Genomic DNA, 21,802 nt, shown 5'->3' on the forward strand with positions numbered 1-21,802 from the left:
TCCGGAAGAAGAGGAAGGCGGAACGGATGGCGCAGCTGAAGGAGCTCAAGGCGGAGCTGAAGAAACTCAAGGAGGAGCGATCTCTCCCCGGCGCCAAGGTCACCGACGGTGCCCCCAACAAGCTGTCCAAGATGTACGCGCGCCCTCTCTCTTGTTCGCTTTCGCTTGCGCGTCTGTCTATCTTCGGGAATTCATTCTAACCGAGGCGAAATTGAATCTATCTGGGTTGTTCAGCGAGAAATTGCACCCTTTTCTCGCGGAGGTGTCGAAGAAGCAGAGGGCGGCGCTGCGGGAGGTGTACAGCAACCGCGAACCCCCCATCCTCCGTCTCAACTCCCAAGAAGACCCGTGCTGCACCGCCGCATCACCACCAGGTGTTATCATGCTCCCAGGTTGATATACCATGACCAATGCTACTCACTGTATTGCCTGCGGTCTATGTCAGTATCTGATGGCGTTATTTTTCGTTCGTAAGATGTTTTTTAGAGAATATTAATAATAATATAATAGTAGCTGAAATTAGGTGACTGTTTTATTTGGGAACCCATCATAAGATATTCTTGATTATATGCGACCGGAGGGGTAGCTGTTCTTTTTGAAGAGTGTTGTTTCGACGATAGTACTGATTGTTTACTCTTCTTTTGAAGAGTGTTGTTTCTGACGATAGGACTGACTGTTACCTTAGCGGATTAGTGTTTAAAAAGCTACGCCCAAGGGTTGTGGGGCGATGGATTTTAAGTGGATTGACGCTTAATCCGAAAGGGTGTTTTTTTTCTGCTTTTTGTTGCTTTAGTGTGTCGGCTGCACAGCACCGATTCATGTTTCCAATACTTATTCAGTGATTCTTGCATGCTACTGTCTCCTGCATGACAGGAACAGTGGGTAGTGATAGAGGAGGAAAAGTGAGATGTATGGAAACTCTATTTAGTAAATATATCGTTGATCGAAACATTCATCCTTGTGAAATTAAAAAATTTACAGTTTATAATGAAGAGTATATACACTTTGCTCTGTTCTCTGCGAAACGCCTAGAAACGCTAGGCAGCGCGTGGGTGCTAGGTGGAGCTGGAGCGCTTGCTTCTCTCTACGGCTTGTTAAGTATTGGTGGTTTTTGCTTAAACATTTTAGATGTGGTAGCAATTCTGCTTGCTGGTGTAATTGGTAATTCAAAGTTGACTCCTTATGCGCTTTTATGAAATTGTGCATTTCTAGCACTCTTCATGTAAAAGGACTGTTATTACCCCTAACATAGGTTGAAATAGTGGGATCTTTTGAAGACTGTTGTTCCAGATGATAGTAGTGACTGCACTAGTCTTATTAGTTTCTTGATAGCAGATGTTATGTCAAAGTTACCTTAGTAGTTTAGTGTTTAAAAAGCTGCGCCTAAGGTCTTTCATCTAAGCGATTGCTTTTAAGTGCCTGGATGCTTAAGCATTCGAAAAGGTGTTTTTTTCCTGCTTTTTGCTGCTTTAGTGTGTCAGTTGCACAACACCGGTCCGTGTTTCCAATACTTATTCAGTGCTTCTTGCATGCTACTGCCTACTTTGCATGACAGGAACAGTGGGTAGTGAAGAGGATAAGTGGGAGATGTATGGAAACTGTGTCTAGTAAATATCTGACTGATTGAAGTACTCATCCTTGTCAAATTTAAAAATTTACAGTGTATAATGAAGTATATATACACTTGGCTCTTCGTTAGGCAACCTCCGGGTTTCGCTGTCAAGGGAGCAGAGCACAGGGTGCTCCAACTATGCAAGGCGCTCTACGGGCTGCGGCAGGCCCCGCGAGCGTGGAATGCCAGCCGGTACATATGGGTGCAGCTTCTAACCAACAAGACCGATGCGGCAAAAGCGGTCAAGAAGTTCAAGGCACGCGCGGAGGCGGAGAGCGTCAAGAAGCTGCGCGTGCTGAGGACTGATCGCGGTAGCAAATTTACTTCAATGGAGTTCACTGCATACTGCGTGGATCAGGGTGTGGTGCGACACCACACCACGCCGTACTCGCCACAACAAAATGGCATGGTGGAGCAGCAGAACCAGACGGTGGTCGGCATGGCTCGATCCAAGATGAAGGCCAAGGGCATGTCGGCAAGGTTCTAGGGTGAGGCGGTGACCATGGCGGTGTTCATCCTCAACCGTGCGCCCACCAAGGCCCTAAAGGGTAAGACGCTGTTCGAAGCTTGATATGGGCGTAAGCCGAGCGTGTCCTTCCAGCGGACATTCGACTGCATCGGCCACGTCAGGAAGACAAAGCCGGTCCTCACCAAGTTGGAGGACAGGAGCACACCGGTGGTGCTCCTGGGCTACGAGGAAGGTACCAAGGCGTACCGGCTCTATGACCCACACGGAGGCAAGGTGGTTGTCTCGCGCTATGTCATGTTCGACGAGAAGGCGGCCTAGGATTAGGATAGTCCGGGCACGGGGGAAGCTGGCGGCATCACCAGCACCTTCGTCGTCGAGCACTTGGTCATCCACGGTGGTGGAGACACTAGAGAGGAGGTGCCGACCACTCTAGCAACGGAGCTGAGCACTCCTGGGGCGGTGCCGAGCACTCCGGGAGTGGTTTCGAGCGGTCCTGCAGTGGTGCCGACCACTCCCGGACGGGTGCCCAAACGCTCCCGTAGCGGAGCCAAGAGGCCTTGCAGTGGTGTCGCACTCCAAGACTGATGTCGAGATTAAAACATTTTTTTTTCCTGATGAATGACTTAGTTTGCCCCGATTTTATAGCTGATGATGATAGTGTGCTAAATGGAGCAATGCCGCGGGTGGTGATGCCGCACGGATTTCAAATTCAGTTCCACCCATTCTGTGCTCAAGTGCCTGTCTTTTTTTTTCTTCCAAAAATGAAATGCAGCCTTTGTTACTGCCTTTGCTTCTCACAGTCACATATATACTCTGTGGTGATTATAATAGTCTCCATTTTCACAGGATAAGAAGCAGTAGGCCCTTGCACTTTTTTTCACTGCCACTGTCACATGGTTCCTGATGCTATGAGCCTGTTTTTAATCAGATATTGTGCAGCCACCAGTTACGCCTGCTATTAACATAGAGGCACGATCGAAGATCATGGAACATTGTTGCCACACTGGTAAGTTATGCCATCATGCTCAGAGGGTAATAGAAATGATTGCAATTTACATACAACAACTATACTGATTTCCTTATACAACAGTCTGTTTCTTACAACCTTCATATTCCAATGAGTGCTGAAGCCTCAGCTTCTTATGTGATACCACTTCTATTCAATTTAAGTGATAATCCAAATGTTGCCTGTTTGCTCTGAACTTCTAGCAGCGCTGAGTTCAGATCTGATATAATCCTGATAGCCAATCATAAATTCTGCAAGAGCTTTGACTATGGCTGTATTTTTTTTCTTTTAGCTTGTTGGCATTGTCAAGGTGGATCTATAGGACTGATGGGGTAGCTGATTCAATGGAGCTATAGGAATTATTTTCATTGTTCTTTATGTGGTGATAAGCGTCATGGAGGAGGACCACCATCTCCATAGTGAAGATGAGGAAACCATTTCACTATTGTGTGGTATGAACAACTTTGGTGATACTTCCTCTCTATCTTTTTGCACGAGCAATATTGTCCCCATTTCTCTCTATTTACCAAATTTTCCATTTTCAACAAAATGATTGAACAATTAGATATTTGTGGATTGGTGTTTTTCAAACAAATAAAACCAATATGAGTCATTTGTTCATTCTGTATATCTTAGAGTTAGTTCCTTGTGTTCATGTAAGTATAAAAGAATGCTTCATAGAAGTTTACGGCTAGGAATTATTTCCCAAAGAAGCAATTTTTTAAGGTAACCTTCACGATATATAGGATATATCAAATGATGATCCAAGATTCCTTTTTTCTCTGTTCTATACAATAATCTTTATATTTTATCTTTTGAAATGTTGAGGTATCCATTTTTCAAAAAACTGATGAGGTATTCCGATTTCATTTCACTGTCTCGGGTCACTTCATGTTTGTAGGTGCATGAATGTATGGTTTGCATTGCAAAATGCACAGAAGCACTGGCTATGCTCTGGTTCATGTCAAAATATCAATCCAATGGTCACAAATGCAAGTGTAAGCCACCTCTCCCATTTTCTTTTCTGTGTTCAGAGGATTGTATAATGTCCGTTTTTCATGGGTGTCAATCAAGATTACCTTGTAATATTTGTGTAAACATAGCTATGAGACAACTGCAGTGCTGCTTGTGGGCAGGGCTATGTGCAATTCATTATTACCTTTCTGAAGTACACGTTATTTATCTATAGTGGCTGTACAATTAGATATAGCTAAGCATAATGTATCTTGTAAATAATATAAGATAAATGTAGCACACTGTAGCTTGCATTTTAGTTGCAGTTTCATGAGAGGTATCCACAACAACAACTTACTGCAGATTTTATTAGGTAACTTGGCAGTCATGTGTGAAACATGCATTTCTACTTCAACTAATACGTTATATTTTGAAACCTTTATTTTAGGCCATATGTTCAAGCATCTCTTGCAATAAATGAAAACAAAACAGATGAAATAATTTGATCTCGTTCTCTGAACCCTAAAGTGTCTTTCAATTTTTAGCAAATCTGGTTTGGAACCAAATACTCTTAAGTGGCAATCTAGGAGTAGCTCTTTTGATCTGGCCATTAGTTAATTCTTGACCAGTCGGATTCCATTAATTAATTCTTGACCAGTCAGATTGAGTATATTATTTGCTTTCAAGTTCATTTCAAGCTTTTTTTAGTGCATCTGAAACCTGTGAGAATGTGATGTCTTCTTTGTGTTGTTTTTTCTTAGGTTGCATTCCTATTGTTGAAGGAAAGCCTGTGAGAATGTGATGTCTTCCATGCTGTGTGGCATGTGGCCTTGACATGGGTTTGGTTTCTGTAAGTTTCTGAATATGTACCATGTTGCGTGATTATATCCTTGTTTCTTATTTGGACAGATCTTTGAATAAACGTCTAAGTGACAATACTACTGGATGGTAACAATTGTTGTTGTTGCAGATCAACCAATACTAATGGATAATATGGGTTTTGAAATATGCAATTTGAGAAGTGATGATCGATGAAGAGTCTGCCTGGGCAAGATTTTACACAAGCTGTTGCTTCCATGAAAATTCTGAGAATATTTAAGCTACCATTGCAATCTTTGTTATAAACTGGAGCTATTTGCTTCTACTTTGTAATGGTTGGGATTAATAGTCCAAATTTTTAAGTTGTCTGGTTCATATTTGTTCAAACATGGGCTGTCGTTTGATTTTCATGGTGAAAGGTTTTTTCAGTTCGTTGAATGTTCCTAAGACTTGCGTCATCTCCTACTGAAATTAAAACTTCTCTGATTCGAGTTTCATTTGCCTTCAGGTGAATCAATGCTGTAGTCCATGCAGGGTTCTAGAGTGGTGGGCAACGAGGTGTTGATGAAAGAGAACATGGAAAAATTATTGTTCCAGAGAACACAGGGATCAATGGTGTTTCCGTTGCTAGGTAACTTGATTCATGATGCTCCACGATTTAGCTTTGTGACACAAAATTTGGTCGTACTGACTGATAGTGCTTTAATTGTTACTGTTAAATGCAATTCTAGTTTTATATGAATGTGTAAAATAATTCTCATCTTTGATTAATATTCAGTAATTTGGTGTGCAAGCAGATACAAAAAATGAGGCACGAGCCAGCTTCCCTATTCAAGCAACCAGATACCAGGAGACATTTACCTTTGCTTACTGGTGATTATTTATTTAATTCTTCTATGAAACTGACTGATAAAAATTTGGATATCTCTGAAACCATGGAAACAATTTCTATGTCGATAAAAAGATCAGTTATTGAAGGATCAGTTGCCTACCTTGGGGTTGACCTGCTGGTGTTGGCTACATATCAATATCTTGCATGGGGGACGACAACTTTGCCTTGGCATGACTTTGATTTAGGTATTATGAAAAACCCAAGTATATACTTATTGGTTACAAGACAATGCTATCATCCTGTCTATAATCTAAACATGCCTTTATTTCTCATTTTTAAAGGTTATGTTGAGATTAATCATTCTTGAAATTGAAATTTTACACTGAGTACTAGCTGTTGAAGATAATTGGGTTACAAGGTTGGGAAGCAGAAATGAGTCACTATGATGCTGGCCTGAATGGAATGGGCACCTTTGGTTCCGTATAAAGTCTCGTTGTGGCTAATAGTGATACGAAGTGGGGTGATCGTATCGTCTGCGTCAGGCTAGATGAAGAGCATGTTTCTTATTTTTTATTTTGGGTGTTTATGATGAAACATTTAGGCTGTTGTGCAATCTCATCAGATGGCCTGAGTCCTATATTTCAACAGATCTGCCGCTGTGATACGATTCCAATCCCTTCGGCTGCGATGAACTTTGTCTAAAGGTATGGCCATGGTTCACTGGAAAATTTCTAAACTGGAATACTAGCTGCAGTAGCATATTTTATCATATCCTCTTTTGTTCATAGGAGTCAGTATAAACCCTGAACCCATGTTAATTAGATCCATTCAGACTGAACCATGTAAATTTCTTAAACGTTCATTCTCCATATAACCCGATTATATTGTCCTTTTTTGAGAAATTTTTAATCAAGTTTAATTTGGCCATACTTACCCGAAAATGCAGCAGGCCCGCAGCCGCCGCAATCTCCTCCCGGCTCTCGCTCCCAGCTGCAGGCTGCAGCAGTCGCTTGCCGGCTTGCCGCTCCCTTGCTAGTTGCTACCCGCAGCACGGCAGCAGCGCCGCCGCAGACCCGGCGCAGAGGCGCAAAGGCAACAAGCAGCAGCGTAGAGGCGCTCAGGCCCACAAGCACAGCCGCTACCGTAGACCCGGCGCCGCCGCCGCGGCCACTCCACCTCCAGCAGCCACTCCACTCCATCGACCACTTGCAGTCACCGAAGCAGCTCACCGTCGGATCCACACCACCAGGGCCGTGCCGCCTGCAGAGCATCAAGGGAGACGCATCCGCACAGCCTTCACCGCCGGCCACCATGGCTTCGCCCTCCCCGCCTCCAAGCTTGGACGGTGATGAAGTAAGGTGAGAAACTAAGACTCCATGTAGCCTGCACTCTTGCACTTTGCACAAGCATGTCTTAGTCCTCCCTCGAGATTTTGCCTATCGGGCATGGGCGGGGTATGGGCTATGGCTGCGTGCCTGCGTCGTTCTCGTTCACTCACTAACCCACATACGGCGGTCCTCACGAAGGGACGCCATGGATTTGGATCGGCCACCAAATGCTATGCCGACTACTAGATCCGCCGTGTTGGCGCCTGCTGTAGCCATTGTCGCTTCTGCAACTGCAAAGGGACGACCTCCAAAGCCTCAAATGAAAAAGTCCACGACCAAGACGACAAGCCGTCTTGCAAATGAAGGAGCTCCTGCTCCGACCACTCCGGAAGCATCAATCGACGGTGGCCTCCCGCTACTAAAATCCATAGGGTCGGTTTTAATCTCGCTAACCTTCTTCTCTTATTAGCTTGTTTATATTAATATTTTTGCATGTGTAAACTGTATTCCATGGTTATGATTTATGAATGAATGCAACTAAAATCCATGGTTCTTAATCATTTAGTTAAAACTTCAGATTATTATTGAATGTATGTGTGTGTAACGATCTACATAGTATGCTACAATGTTCATATTTATATTCTATGCTCTGAGCTTCAGATTATTGCCGCATGTTTTTGTGCATTTTATTTATGTTTGCATATTTCATATATAGTCGCAGATTTCATTCATATTTATTTGGTAATTGTCAGATTCACTATGAACGCAACTTAAGGCAGCGGGAGTAGCAGCCAACAAGATTCACAATCACTTCCACCACAAACTGAATCTGTTAATGATTCTGAGCCGATACAAATTGATGACGATGAGCCCGAAGACATGGACTTTGGCACTAAGAGAAAGCTGACTTCTGTTGTTTGGAATGATTTCAAGAAGGTCAAAGTCTGTGGTATTGTGAAGGCTCAATGCCTTCATTGCCACAAGCAACTTGGAGAGAAAAGCACCAATGGGACTAAGCATCTACATGATCATTTGAAAATCTGCACACTTAAAAAGATCAAGCTGAAGGCTCAGCAGAAGGCACTTGAACAATCAGCCTTGAGGTTCGGTTCCAAAGAAGGAGGAAAAATATCAGTGGAGAATTACACATTTGATCCAGAAGTTGCTAGGAAGGAGCTTGCTGCCATGATTGTACTGCATGAGTATCCTTTATGTATTGTTGACCATGCCGGCTTTCGAAGGTTTGTGAGTGCACTACAGCCATTATTCAAGATGATGACTAGAAACACTATTAGGTAATATTTGGCACTACCTAGCTGTCATTTTTGTGTGTGTTTGCACTAAAGTTTTATTCTAAAATTTTTACCTCTTCTTGCTGTAATATTTAGGAAGGATATTATGAATACATATGTGGAAGAAAAGAAAAAGGCACTATCCTACATGGCTGGAACTAAGTCAAGAGTTGCTATTACTACTGACTTGTGGACCTCGGATAACCAAAGAAAAGGGTACATGGCTATTACAGCTCATTTCATTGATGATTCATGGGCACTTAGAGACATTATCATGAGGTATTTCATCAAAAATTGATTTTATTTCTTGCTGCCATCATATTCAGTTTATTGCCTTGATAAAATATTGTTGTTATCATGTATTTCCAGGTTTATCTATGTCCCAGCTCCACACACAGCTGAAGTTATCAGTGAAGTGCTCTATGAAGCATTGGTGGAGTGGAACTTAGATGAAAAGATCTCAACTTTGACTCTTGATAACTGTAGCACTAATGATAAGGTAATCCCTGAACTTGTCAAGAAGATAGGCAAATCAAAGCTAATGTTGGATGGAAAACTGTTGCATATGCGTTGTGCTGCCTATATTCTAAACTTGATTGTGAGGGATGGTTTAGAGGTGATAAAGGATTCAATTGCAAAAATTCGTGAGAGTGTTGCCTATTGGACAGCCACACCTAAAAGAATAGAGAAATTTGAAGAAATTGCTAAACATGTCAAAGTAAAATTGAAACACAAGTTAGGCCTTGATTGCAAGACTAGGTGGAACTCTACCTTCAAGATGCTTAGCATTGCAATGCCTTACAAAGCTGTTTTTAGTCGTGCATCAATTGTTGACAAGTTGTATGATTGTGCACCTAGTGAGGAAGAATAGGATTTTTGTAGAGATGTAGTTGGTAGACTCAAGTTGTTTAATGATATTACAACAGTATTTTCTAGGACAAATTATGTGACAGCCAATATTCATCTTCTTAAAATCTGTGAGGCTCAAGAGCAAATCAGAAAATAGAGTTTTTGTGGCAATCCCGTTATAGAGAAAATGTCGTTTGAAATGGATGAGAAGTTTAATAAGTATTGGAAGGAGATTCAAGGACCAATGGGATTGGCCACCATTTTAGATCCCCGGTTTAAGACCGACTTCCTCCTTGGGTTCATTGAAACCCTCACTGGTCACTCACATGAAGAGTGTACAGAGAGAGTTACTGAGATTAGAAACTATCTGTATGATTTGATGAAGGAGTATGAAGTGGAAGAGGATGAAGATAATACAGAATCCTCAGCTCCTCCACTTTCTAGTTCGGGTGTATTGTCTATAATCAGTGCACGTGTTGCTAGTAGAAGGCCAACAACATTTAGATTCAAATCAGAGCTAGAAAGGTACTTGGAAGAAGAGTTGGTTCCAATTGAGACAGAAAACTTCAAGATTCTTGATTGGTGGAAGGTAGCTGGGACACGTTATCCCATATTGAGGAAGGTAGCACGAGATATATTTGCCATCCCAGTTAGTACAGTTGCATCTGAATCTGCATTTAGCACTAGTGGACGTGTTCTTAGTGAGCACCGCAGTAGGCTTAATTCAGATATCCTGGAGGCTTTAATGTGTTCATAGAACTGGCTGCGAAACAAATACCAAGGTACTTGTGCTGTCCCATTTGTGGTATACTCCATACATTCTACAAGTGTCATGGTTCTAAATTAATTCTTCTAATGCTTTTCTGTAGGTGAAGACAATGTTGAAACTGCTAGCTTTTGGAGTTGTCTTCAAGAGATCCAAGATGGGATTGAGGTAAAGTGTAAAACTAAAATTGATAAATACTTTAGTCTCTTTGTTGACTCATACTTGACTAATTGTATTTATTTTGCTGGTTGTTGGATATAGGGACTAGCACTTGTTTGAACTTTGAAGACAAGAGTTGGGTCAGTTGGCTGCTGCTGGGCTGTTGTATCACTCCTTAGTGTTTGCTTCCAAGATTGTTATGAACTTGTCATTTTGTGTTGTAATGCCTCTTTGTGATGAGCCCATGAACTTGTAAACTTATGGTGCTACTTTTGTGCTGTTGTGCAGCCAGTTGGTGATGAACTTGTCATTTTGTGTTGTAATGCTGGATTCCTAGTTGGTGATGCATTGTTGTATTGCCGAAGCACCAAGTTCTTAATTGGCCCTTAGACAGATTGGTGCTACTAAATTGATTCTTCTGTTTTCACTGTAGTGACCGTGATTGAGCAATTGGTTGTGCAAATGGTGACTGCTGTGGTGACGAGGGATTCAGACAGCAGTTGAGATGATATTGGGCTATTGGCAAATGATGGTGACAAGGGAAACCACCTGAGGGAAGCACCTGAAGTTCCACTAAAGGTACGCTGTATGCCTTTTGCATGTTTACAAATTGACGCGAGTAAATGCAAGCTTTAGAAGCTAAGCAAGTAAATGGAAATATGGAAGCAATTGCAGTTTTGCATGTTCCGTACATATGTATTAACTTGTTTTCCCTTCTCGACCATGTCATGTACATGTATTAACTTGTTTTTCCTTCTCAACCCACTGTCAGGTAAGTTCTGAGAAACAAAGAAAGGGCATATAGAAGCAGTTGATAGTAAAGGTGTATTAGCTGCATTTCTCTCCTTTTGCAAACAATTTTAACATGGTTTTCGATCAATCTGTTGCCTATCAGTTAGTTTATCAATTATTCCATGGATGTTTCTTGATTTTAACTACTTTCTGAATGTGTACTACTTGAGTCTGGTTATCAATTATTCCATGGATGTTTCTTTTGTAACAAAAGTTTGTTGAGTCAACTAGTGTTCCTCTGTTTGCGTCTTTTAGGCAGCACTTTTGTGCTGATTTTTGGACACTCTTATTGTTTCTAACTAATATAGGTGTATGATTGCTATACAAATCAATCCTATATAAAAGGTGTTCATTTAACAATTACTCTGGTTCATCAGGTGGACATGAGCTTAGCAAGAGCACTGGAAATGCTGGCGGACGTGTTGCCTGTGGTAAGTTATATGGCGGAGTCTTTTCTGTATCCTGGTTTAATCCACTGTTGTTGAACTTTGTATATAATGCTGCTCGATTTATTTATCACAATACAAGCATCATCGAGCTTGGTTGCTTGGACATTGTGTGAGGTCGTGAAGCTGGTTGATGGTGTGGCGCGGTTTGGAGCTGGCAAGTGGTCTATGATTAGAAAACTGTCATTTGCCTCATATTCTAACCGCACTTCAGTGGATCTCAAGGTGTGTTTGCTTGTACAGCCAAAACTTACTGCGATTTCATTTTCCAATCATACATTGAAACCTGCTGTTTATTCAGGACAAATGGCGTAACCTGATCAGAGCAACCAGGACACAGCTAAACGAGCTGCAGTTGCAAGGGGGTGGCTTCACAGTTCACAGCCCCAGTCAAGTTCTCTGGTCTTTTGTGATCGGTCATCCGTGTCATGCTGATATATGGGTAAAGGAAAGCACTAATTAGTTAGGTGTACGCTTCTGGACGATGTGGCATATATTATATGAGTAAATATTATACAAAGTTGGTGTATTGAACTACCGTGTGCATTGAGGGCTCAACGCATGTGCATTGAACTACCAGGTCTTTTGTATGTGCAGTTGATGGCTTGATGCGGGGATGGAAATCCCCGCGGAGATTAAATCCCCGAGCGGCGACGGGGATGGGGAAGAACTGCTCCCCGTGAGCCTTCACGGGGACGGGGAAATTTCCCCCCACGAGGACGGGGATGGGGCAGTAACCCCTGACGGGAAACCGGCCCTACCCAGCCATGGAAATTGCTGTGGACTGAGAAATGTGTTGGCATGGCTACTTTTTTTCCCCCTACTTATAAATTAGAGCTGCATTCAGGAGCTTCATTTCAGTGATCAACGAGCCATGCAAGTTAAACGTACATACGTCCTCTGATGCTTCCATCCCAAGTGCGCATCAACAGGCTTGATGAAACGGCATGAACGAGTAGAAACAACCCCTTCGATTATAACCCCCAACTTAGTTTTTATCGACCAACCGGGTTACCAGGAACATATTTGATGCATGAACAGATAAACGTTAGCACGGTGAGTTAAACTGTCCAGAAAACTCTTTCAGCACAATTGAGCGGAATCTTGACGTATGAACAGATAAACGTTAGCATAAGATGGAAATAGAAACCTTTGGACCAAAAGCAGGACAACTTCATTCTCATGCAAAGCTCCACAAAACAAGTAAGATTTCACACAGACAAAGCAAAGCTCCCACGAAACATGTAAGATTTCAGTGTCAATAGAATATGCCACTTACACCAATCTAGGCATTTCAGGTAACAGAGCAAACACAAAATACTTCCACACTATGCTAGGCATTGCATCGCAGTCCTGACCTAGGCCTTTATTATACTTCCTCATGGAGAAGTAGTTCTTATGCCTCCTTTCCCTCTCCATCTTCAGAGAAAGCTGTGGGACAAATCAATAAAATGTTGGGTCAGTGTGGTTAAACCAACAAAAAAAAAGGTACGTCCATCCCATTTGTATGATGCAAAACCAGTGGTATCTCCAAAAATGGAAAAATAAAAGGTCAGAACATAAGAAAAACAATTATCTAAAAAACAGTGGATTGAATGTGGCATGCCAACATGAAAATGTTATCCCACTATTTCAACCTATGTTAAGGGTACTATAGTTGTCTAGAAACAGTCCATTTACTTGAAGAGTGCTAGAAATGCACAAACAATTTCATAACAGTGCATAAGGTGTCAACTTTGAAATACCAGCTACACCGGCAAGCTGACTTGCTACCACATTTAAAATGTTTAAGCAAAAAACACAAATGTTTTAAAAAGTGGTAGATAAAGCGCTCCAGCTCCACCTAGCAACTAGACCACTGCCTAGCATTTCTAGGCATTTCGCAAAAAAAGAGCCAAGTGTATATATACTTCATTATACACTGTAAATTTTTAAATTTGACAAGGATGAGTACTTCAATCAGTCAGATATTTACTAGACACAGTTTCCATACATCTCCCACTTATCCTCTTCACTACCCACTGTTCCTGTCCTGCAAAGTAGGCAGTAGCATGCAAGAAGCACTGAATAAGTATTGGAAACACGGACCGGTGCTGTGCAACTGACACACTAAAGCAGCAAAAAGCAGGAAAAAACACCTTTTCGAATGCTTAAGCATCCAGGCACTTAAAAGCAATCGCTTAGATGAAAGATCTTAGACGCAGCTTTTTAAACACTAAACTACTAAGGTAACTTTGACATAACATCTGCTATCAAGAAACTAATAAGACTAGTGCAGTCACTACTATCATCTGGAACAACAGTCTTCAAAAGATCCCACTATTTCAACCTATGTTAGGGGTAATAACAGTCCTTTTACATGAAGAGTGCTAGAAATGCACAATTTCATAAAAGCGCATAAGGAGTCAACTTTGAATTACCAATTACACCAGCAAGCAGAATTGCTACCACATCCAAAATGTTTAAGCAAAAACCACCAATACTTAACAAGCCGTAGAGAGAAGCAAGCGCTCCAGCTCCACCTGGCACCCACGCGCTGCCTAGCGTTTCTAGGCGTTTCGCAGAGAACAGAGCAAAGTGTATATACTCTTCATTATAAACTGTAAATTTTTTAATTTCACAAGGATGAATGTTTCGATCAACGATATATTTACTAAATAGAGTTTCCATACATCTCACTTTTCCTCCTCTATCACTACCCACTGTTCCTGTCATGCAGGAGACAGTAGCATGCAAGAATCACTGAATAAGTATTGGAAACATGAATCGGTGCTGTGCAGCCGACACACTAAAGCAGCAAAAAGCAGAAAAAAAAAACACCCTTTCGGATTAAGCGTCCAGCCACTTAAAATCCATCACCCCACAGCCCTTGGGCGCTTTTTAAACACTAATCCGCTAAGGTAACAGTCAGTCCTATCATCAGAAACAACACTCTTCAAAAGAAGAGTAAACACACTCTTCAATAGAACAGCTACCCCTCCAGTCACAGATAATCAAGAATATCTTATGATGGGTTCCCAAATAAAAGTCACCTAATTTCAGCTACTATTATATTATTATTAATATTCTCTAAAAAAAACATCTTACGAACGAAAAATAACGCCATCAGATACTGACATAGACCGCAGGCAATACAGTGAGTAGCATTGGTCATGGTATATCAACCTGGGAGCATGATAACACCTGGTGGTGATGCGGTGGTGCAGCACGGGTCTTCTTGGGAGTAGAGACGGAGGATGGGGGGTTCGCGGTTGCTGTACGCCTCCCGCAGCGCCGCCCTCTGCTTCTTCGCCACCTCCGCGAGAAAAGGGCGCAATTTCTCGCTGAACAACCCAGATAGATTCAATTTCGCCTCGGTTAGAATCAATTCCCGAAGATAGACAGACGCGCAAGCGAAAGCGAACAAGAGAGAGGGCGCGCGCACATCTTGGACAGCTTGTTGGGGGCACCGTCGGTGACCTTGGCGCCGGGGAGAGATCGCTCCTCCTTGAGTTTCTTCAGCTCCGCCTTGAGCTCCTTCAGCTGCGCCATCCGTTCCGCCTTCCTCTTCTTCCGGATCTCGTCCAACTTGACCGGGTCTGCCGCACAACAACGGAGGCGTCAGATCCACAAGAAACTAGTAAGGACGGACGCAATGATGCATTGGCGATGCCGCGGCTTACCCATGGCGACGGTAGCGGTTGCAGCGTCAGGGGCAAAGCGGAGGCGGCGGAGGCGGCGGAGCGGGGTGGAGGCTGTGCGCGGAGGCAATTGACTGCCGGCGGCGGGGGAGGCTTATAAGTAAGAGAGAAGGGAAGACAAAACCCTAGATTGAGGCGCAGTGTGGGCTGAAAGTGAAATCCTACCGTGTGGAGCTGGACCAGCGTACGGCCGATCTCGCCTAGTGATGGCCAAATGGGCCGGGCCAAGCGGGCGGGCATCAAGCGCGGCACGGCGACGACGACCTCCTCCCACAGCATCCACCTGCGGCTTTTCGCGCGGCACGACGACGACCTCCACCCGCGGCTATCTGCAGGTGAGTCTTGCGTTCTTCTCCCGACGGCGATGGTGCCTGCTCTTCTCCCGACGGCAACTCCGCACAGGTGCGGCCATCACTCATTGTTTTTCATCCGCGCCCTTCTCCTGCTCCCTTCCCGCGCCTCCCTCTTCTCCTACTCCTCCCCATTTCTTTCTAGAGTTTGAGTGAATCCTGTGGAAAATCATTCCCTTTCGACTTTCTCAGTTTTGCGTACTAATTTTCTTCCTTTTCATAGTCATGTTCGTGCAGCTCTGGGTTCCTCTTTTCTAAACAGAAGGAAACATTGGGGAAGAGTTCTTTACTCTCAGATTTGAAGGTGGAATTCACAATCTTGGCATGTAATTGATGCTTCAATTTCTGTGATTGCTTTGGGCCAGTGGTATAAAAACTCACCCTATCCCATCTTCCAAATTTATCCATCGCACTACCTTTAATTTCTATCTCTGCGACTCATGTAGTTCTTAGGTTGAATCCAATTTTGAGACTCTATTGTGCGTTCCCCGTAGTATACTCTGATTTGTATTACTGTTCTTTAGGTGGAGTGATAATTAAAACATTTTTTTTCCCCTGATGAATGACTTAGTTTGCCCCGATTTTATAGCTGATGATGATAGTGTGCTAAATGGAGCAATGCCGCGGGTGGTGACGCCGCACGGATTTCAAATTCAGTTCCACCCATTCTGTGCTCAAGTGCCTGTCTTTTTTTTTCTTCCAAAAATGAAATGCAGCCTTTGTTACTGCCTTTGCTTCTCACAGTCACATATATACTCTGTGGTGATTATAATAGTCTCCATTTTCACAGGATAAGAGGCAGTAGGCCCTTGCACTTTTTTTCACTGCCACTGTCACATGGTTCCTGATGCTATGAGCCTGTTTTTAATCAGATATTGTGCAGCCACCAGTTACGCCTGCTATTAACATAGAGGCACGATCGAAGATCATGGAACATTGTTGCCACACTGGTAAGTTATGCCATCATGCTCAGAGGGTAATAGAAATGATTGCAATTTACATACAACAACTATACTGATTTCCTTATACAACAGTCTGTTTCTTACAACCTTCATATTCCAATGAGTGCTGAAGCCTCAGCTTCTTATGTGATACCACTTCTATTCAATTTAAGTGATAATCCAAATGTTGCCTGTTTGCTCTGAACTTCTAGCAGCGCTGAGTTCAGATCTGATATAATCCTGATAGCCAATCATAAATTCTGCAAGAGCTTTGACTATGGCTGTATTTTTTTTCTTTTAGCTTGTTGGCATTGTCAAGGTGGATCTATAGGACTGATGGGGTAGCTGATTCAATGGAGCTATAGGAATTATTTTCATTGTTCTTTATGTGGTGATAAGCGTCATGGAGGAGGACCACCATCTCCATAGTGAAGATGAGGAAACCATTTCACTATTGTGTGGTATGAACAACTTTGGTGATACTTCCTCTCTATCTTTTTGCACGAGCAATATTGTCCCCATTTCTCTCTATTTACCAAATTTTCCATTTTCAACAAAATGATTGAACAATTAGATATTTGTGGATTGGTGTTTTTCAAACAAATAAAACCAATATGAGTCATTTGTTCATTCTGTATATCTTAGAGTTAGTTCCTTGTGTTCATGTAAGTATAAAAGAATGCTTCATAGAAGTTTACGGCTAGGAATTATTTCCCAAAGAAGCAATTTTTTAAGGTAACCTTCACGATATATAGGATATATCAAATGATGATCCAAGATTCCTTTTTTCTCTGTTCTATACAATAATCTTTATATTTTATCTTTTGAAATGCTGAGGTATCCATTTTTCAAAAAACTGATGAGGTATTCCGATTTCATTTCACTGTCTCGGGTCACTTCATGTTTGTAGGTGCATGAATGTATGGTTTGCATTGCAAAATGCACAGAAGCACTGGCTATGCTCTGGTTCATGTCAAAATATCAATCCAATGGTCACAAATGCAAGTGTAAGCCACCTCTCCCATTTTCTTTTCTGTGTTCAGAGGATTGTATAATGTCCGTTTTTCATGGGTATCAATCAAGATTACCTTGTAATATTTGTGTAAACATAGCTATGAGACAACTGCAGTGCTGCTTGTGGGCAGGGCTATGTGCAATTCATTATTACCTTTCTGAAGTACACGTTATTTATCTATAGTGGCTGTACAATTAGATATAGCTAAGCATAATGTATCTTGTAAATAATATAAGATAAATGTAGCACACTGTAGCTTGCATTTTAGTTGCAGTTTCATGAGAGGTATCCACAACAACAACTTACTGCAGATTTTATTAGGTAACTTGGCAGTCATGTGTGAAACATGCATTTCTACTTCAACTAATACGTTATATTTTGAAACCTTTATTTTAGGCCATATGTTCAAGCATCTCTTGCAATAAATGAAAACAAAACAGATGAAATAATTTGATCTCGTTCTCTGAACCCTAAAGTGTCTTTCAATTTTTAGCAAATCTGGTTTGGAACCAAATACTCTTAAGTGGCAATCTAGGAGTAGCTCTTTTGATCTGGCCATTAGTTAATTCTTGACCAGTCGGATTCCATTAATTAATTCTTGACCAGTCAGATTGAGTATATTATTTGCTTTCAAGTTCATTTCAAGCTTTTTTTAGTGCATCTGAAACCTGTGGGAATGTGATGTCTTCTTTGTGTTGTTTTTTCTTAGGTTGCATTCCTATTGTTGAAGGAAAGCCTGTGAGAATGTGATGTCTTCCATGCTGTGTGGCATGTGGCCTTGACATGGGTTTGGTTTCTGTAAGTTTCTGAATATGTACCATGTTGCGTGATTATATCCTTGTTTCTTATTTGGACAGATCTTTGAATAAACGTCTAAGTGACAATACTACTGGATGGTAACAATTGTTGTTGTTGCAGATCAACCAATACTAATGGATAATATGGGTTTTGAAATATGCAATTTGAGAAGTGATGATCGATGAAGAGTCTGCCTGGGCAAGATTTTACACAAGCTGTTGCTTCCATGAAAATTCTGAGAATATTTAAGCTACCATTGCAATTTTTGTTATAAACTGGAGCTATTTGCTTCTACTTTGTAATGGTTGGGATTAATAGTCCAAATTTTTAAGTTGTCTGGTTCATATTTGTTCAAACATGGGCTGTCGTTTGATTTTCATGGTGAAAGGTTTTTTCAGTTCGTTGAATGTTCCTAAGACTTGCGTCATCTCCTACTGAAATTAAAACTTCTCTGATTCGAGTTTCATTTGCCTTCAGGTGAATCAATGCTGTAGTCCATGCAGGGTTCTAGAGTGGTGGGCAACGAGGTGTTGATGAAAGAGAACATGGAAAAATTATTGTTCCAGAGAACACAGGGATCAATGGTGTTTCCGTTGCTAGGTAACTTGATTCATGATGCTCCACGATTTAGCTTTGTGAAACAAAATTTGGTCGTACTGACTGATAGTGCTTTAATTGTTACTGTTAAATGCAATTCTTGTTTTATATGAATGTGTAAAATAATTCTCATCTTTGATTAATATTCAGTAATTTGGTGTGCAAGCAGATACAAAAAATGAGGCACGAGCCAGCTTCCCTATTCAAGCAACCAGATACCAGGAGACATTTACCTTTGCTTACTGGTGATTATTTATTTAATTCTTCTATGAAACTGACTGATAAAAATTTGGATATCTCTGAAACCATGGAAACAATTTCTATGTCGATAAAAAGATCAGTTACTGAAGGATCAGTTGCCTACCTTGGGGTTGACCTGCTGGTGTTGGCTACATATCAATATCTTGCATGGGGGACGACAACTTTGCCTTGGCATGACTTTGATTTAGGTATTATGTAAAACCCAAGTATATACTTATTGGTTACAAGACAATGCTATCATCCTGTCTATAATCTAAACATGCCTTTATTTCTCATTTTTAAAGGTTATGTTGAGATTAATCATTCTTGAAATTGAAATTTTACACTGAGTACCAGCTGTTGAAGATAATTGGGTTACAAGGTTGGGAAGCAGAAATGAGTCACTATGATGCTGGCCTGAATGGAATGGGCACCTTTGGTTCCGTATAAAGTCTCGTTGTGGCTAATAGTGATACGAAGTGGGGTGATCGTATCGTCTGCGTCAGGCTAGATGAAGAGCATGTTTCTTATTTTTTATTTTGGGTGTTTATGATGAAACATTTAGGCTGTTGTGCAATCTCATCAGATGGCCTGAGTCCTATATCTCAACAGATCTGCCGCTGTGATACAATTCCAATCCCTTCGGCTGCGATGAACTTTGTCTAAAGGTATGGCCATGGTTCACTGGAAAATTTCTAAACTGGAATACTAGCTGCAGTAGCATATTTTATCATATCCTCTTTTGTTTATAGGAGTCAGTATAAACCCTGAACCCATGTTAATTAGATCCATTCAGACTGAACCATGTAAATTTCTTAAACGTTCATTCTCCATATAACCCGATTATATTGTCCTTTTTTGAGAAATTTTTAATCAAGTTTAATTTGGCCATACTTACCCGAAAATGCAGCAGGCCCGCAGCCGCCGCAATCTCCTCCCGGCTCCCGCTCCCAGCTGCAGGCTGCAGCAGTCGCTTGCCGGCTTGCCGCTCCCTTGCTAGTTGCTACCCGCAGCACGGCAGCAGCGCCGCCGCAGACCCGGCGCAGAGGCGCAAAGGCAACAAGCAGCAGCGTAGAGGCGCTCAGGCCCACAAGCACAGCCGCTGCAGTAGACCCGGCGCCGCCGCCGCGGCCACTCCACCTCCAGCAGCCACTCCACTCCATCGACCACTTGCAGTCACCGAAGCAGCTCACCGTCGGATCCACACCACCAGGGCCGCGCCGCCTGCAGAGCATCAAGGGAGACGCATCCGCACAGCCTTCACCGCCGGCCACCATGGCTTCGCCCTCCCCGCCTCCAAGCTCGGACGGTGATGAAGTAAGGTGAGAAACTAAGACTCCATGTAGCCTGCACTCTTGCACTTTGCACAAGCGTGTCTTAGTCCTCCCTCGAGATTTTGCCTATCGGGCATGGGCGGGGTATGGGCTATGGTTGCGTGCCTGCGTCGTTCTCGTTCACTCACTAACCCACATACGGCGGTCCTCGCGAAGGGACGCCATGGATTTGGATCGGCCACCAAATGCTATGCCGACTACTAGATCCGCCGTGTTGGCGCCTGCTGTAGCCATTGTCGCTTCTGCAACTACAAAGGGACGACCTCCAAAGCCTCAAATGAAAAAGTCCACGACCAAGACGACAAGCCGTCTTGCAAATGAAGGAGCTCCTGCTCCGACCACTCCGGAAGCATCAATCGACGGTGGCCTCCCGCTACTAAAATCCATAGGGTCGGTTTTAATCTCGCTAACCTTCTTCTCTTATTAGCTTGTTTATATTAATATTTTTGCATGTGTAAACTGTATTCTATGGTTATGATTTATGAATGAATGCAACTAAAATCCATGGTTCTTAATCATTTAGTTAAAACTTCAGATTATTATTGAATGTATGTGTGTGTAACGATCTACATAGTATGCTACAATGTTCATATTTATATTCTATGCTCTGAGCTTCAGATTATTGCAGCATGTTTTTGTGCATTTTATTTATGTTTGCATATTTCATATATAGTCGCAGATTTCATTCATATTTATTTGGTAATTGTCAGATTCACTATGAACGCAACTTAAGGCAGCGGGAGTAGCAGCCAACAAGATTCACAATCACTTCCACCACAAACTGAATCTGTTAATGATTCTGAGCCGATACAAATTGATGACGATGAGCCCGAAGACATGGACTTTGGCACTAAGAGAAAGCTGACTTCTGTTGTTTGGAATGATTTCAAGAAGGTCAAAGTCTGTGGTATTGTGAAGGCTCAATGCCTTCATTGCCACAAGCAACTTGGAGAGAAAAGCACCAATGGGACTAAGCATCTACATGATCATTTGAAAATCTGCACACTTAAAAAGATCAAGCTGAAGGCTCAGCAGAAGGCACTTGAACAATCAGCCTTGAGGTTCGGTTCCAAAGGAGGAAAAATATCAGTGGAGAATTACACATTCGATCCAGAAGTTGCTAGGAAGGAGCTTGCTGCCATGATTGTACTGCATGAGTATCCTTTATGTATTGTTGACCATGCCGGCTTTCGAAGGTTTGTGAGTGCACTACAGCCATTATTCAAGATGATGACTAGAAACACTATTAGGTAATATTTGTCACTACCTAGCTGTCATTTTTGTGTGTGTTTGCACTAAAGTTTTATTCTAAAATTTTTACCTCTTCTTGCTGTAATATTTAGGAAGGATATTATGAATACATATGTGGAAGAAAAGAAAAAGGCACTATCCTACATGGCTGGAACTAAGTCAAGAGTTGCTATTGCTACTGACTTGTGGACCTCGGATAACCAAAGAAGAGGGTACATGGCTATTACAGCTCATTTCATTGATGATTCATGGGCACTTAGAGACATTATCAT

The 21,802-nt window shown here is 42.1% G+C and overlaps 2 protein-coding genes and 2 long non-coding RNA genes across 6 annotated transcripts; 3 read left to right on the forward strand and 1 right to left on the reverse strand.

The window, feature by feature from the left end:
- The first annotated feature begins 2,780 nt into the window (after nt 1–2,780).
- On the forward strand, nt 2,781–6,326 carry LOC136451273 (uncharacterized). Of its 2 annotated transcripts, none has more exons than XR_010758563.1 (8): nt 2,781–3,087; nt 3,380–3,539; nt 3,989–4,085; nt 4,803–4,891; nt 5,012–5,089; nt 5,369–5,491; nt 5,658–5,937; nt 6,034–6,326. It is a non-coding gene; the product is annotated as an uncharacterized lncRNA (long non-coding RNA). The 2 variants fall into 2 exon arrangements; XR_010758564.1 differs by having other exon boundaries at nt 6,086–6,326.
- A 968-nt stretch (nt 6,327–7,294) lies between these two features.
- LOC136451274 (uncharacterized) lies at nt 7,295–8,551 on the forward strand. Its single transcript, XR_010758565.1, has 3 exons — nt 7,295–7,452; nt 7,773–8,315; nt 8,409–8,551. It is a non-coding gene; the product is annotated as an uncharacterized lncRNA (long non-coding RNA).
- A 35-nt stretch (nt 8,552–8,586) lies between these two features.
- Nucleotides 8,587–9,183, forward strand: LOC136451227 (zinc finger BED domain-containing protein RICESLEEPER 2-like). Its single transcript, XM_066451953.1, has 2 exons — nt 8,587–8,591; nt 8,682–9,183. Exons 1-2 carry the CDS (start codon nt 8,587–8,589, stop codon nt 9,181–9,183), a joined length of 507 nt encoding a protein of 168 aa, XP_066308050.1.
- Nucleotides 9,184–12,475: 3,292 nt separating this feature from the next.
- On the reverse strand, nt 12,476–15,140 carry LOC136553225 (large ribosomal subunit protein uL29x-like). Of its 2 annotated transcripts, none has more exons than XM_066544597.1 (4): nt 14,987–15,140; nt 14,749–14,902; nt 14,508–14,647; nt 12,476–12,755 (listed from the first exon to the last, which is right to left on the reverse strand). In XM_066544597.1, the coding sequence occupies exons 1-4, from the start codon at nt 14,988–14,990 to the stop codon at nt 12,721–12,723; spliced, it is 333 nt and encodes a 110-aa protein (XP_066400694.1). In that variant the 5' UTR covers nt 14,991–15,140; the 3' UTR covers nt 12,476–12,720. The 2 variants fall into 2 exon arrangements, with proteins under 2 accessions (XP_066400694.1, XP_066400693.1); XM_066544596.1 differs by having other exon boundaries at nt 14,490–14,647.
- Between the last annotated feature and the right edge of the window lie 6,662 nt (nt 15,141–21,802).

Source organism: Miscanthus floridulus, chromosome 5 (genome assembly GCF_019320115.1).
Source record: "Miscanthus floridulus cultivar M001 chromosome 5, ASM1932011v1, whole genome shotgun sequence".
Lineage (NCBI taxonomy): Eukaryota > Viridiplantae > Streptophyta > Magnoliopsida > Poales > Poaceae > Miscanthus > Miscanthus floridulus.